The sequence below is a fragment of the Mandrillus leucophaeus genome, unplaced genomic scaffold, assembly GCF_000951045.1.
Source record: "Mandrillus leucophaeus isolate KB7577 unplaced genomic scaffold, Mleu.le_1.0 Scaffold653, whole genome shotgun sequence".
In the NCBI taxonomy this organism is placed as follows: Eukaryota; Metazoa; Chordata; class Mammalia; order Primates; family Cercopithecidae; genus Mandrillus; species Mandrillus leucophaeus.
This window is the reverse complement of record NW_012107064.1, coordinates 239041-239982: the sequence shown is the minus strand read 5'-3', so window position 1 is coordinate 239982 and position 942 is coordinate 239041. Positions and strand designations below refer to the sequence as shown.

The window sequence follows — 942 nt, the reverse complement described above, 5'->3', positions numbered from 1 at the left end:
GCAAGGTCTGACTTCCTACAGAGAAAAGGAATGCAGGGAAAAGGCAAGAGAGTATTGCTTGAGGCCCAAAAGATAAAATCAACCCGGAGCACAAGAGGAATTTTGTTGGCATTTCCACATGAACTATATGGGGTGTGTCCAGAGTGACTCTATGTCAACGTTGAAGTGGCACATGTTGTACCTGTTAGAGCATCAAGAAAGGGGAAGCCTCACCCAGGGCATCTGTGATAGGGGTAGTGCAAAGTGTCTTCTCCAAAGAGCTTGAGGGTAGCAGGCTCCTTAGAGAAGCCAGACCTCTGGGGTCATAAGTGAATGGGTGCTAGAGAACATGAGAGACTGCCCGAGGCTATAACTGGGTATATATAGATAAGCCTAGAACTGTGGGCCTATAATCAAGCGCGTTTAAATATTTGACTCTGTAAAATCCTGGTAGTAGTGTTAGCATGACAGATTATTTATTGCCAAGGCTGGTGAGGTCTTGGAGGCACTGGGATACACATTATGTCTTTTCTTCACTACAGGCAGATATGCTCATTCTGAGCTGCAGCTGTACCCTAATGACTGTTGCATATCCCACAGCATAATGCCTTACGTGGGTGAAGGAGATTTCCGGTCTCCACTTCGATCCCCTTTCCAAAATTACCTTCATTTAAGCCTCTGAAAGGGTCTCCCTAGGAGTCTTCCCAGAGCCCCATGCATGTCTTTGTTCCTCAGGCTGTAGATGAAAGGGTTCATCATAGGCGTCACCACAGCATACATCACTGTGGCTACTGAGTCCTTCATGGAATAGGTGTGGAGCGGCTGCAGGTATACCATAGCAAGTGTCCCATAAAAGAGGGAGACCACACCCAAATGTGAGGCACAGGTAGAGAAGGTTTTGTATTTCTTAGAGGCTGAGGGTATCTGAAGGATGGTTCTGACAATACGTACATAGGATGTGGT

General features: G+C 46.6%; 1 protein-coding gene across 1 annotated transcript in view; it reads right to left on the bottom strand.

Annotated features, from left to right (window-relative positions):
- Nucleotides 1–645: 645 nt before the first annotated feature.
- LOC105554668 (olfactory receptor 1D5-like) overlaps nucleotides 646–942 on the bottom strand; it is a 13844-nt gene continuing 13547 nt past the window's right edge. Inside the window, exon 2 of the mRNA XM_012001223.1 lies at nucleotides 646–937. Coding sequence (XP_011856613.1) covers nucleotides 646–937 — 292 coding nt within the window. The remainder of the gene's footprint in view (nucleotides 938–942) is intronic.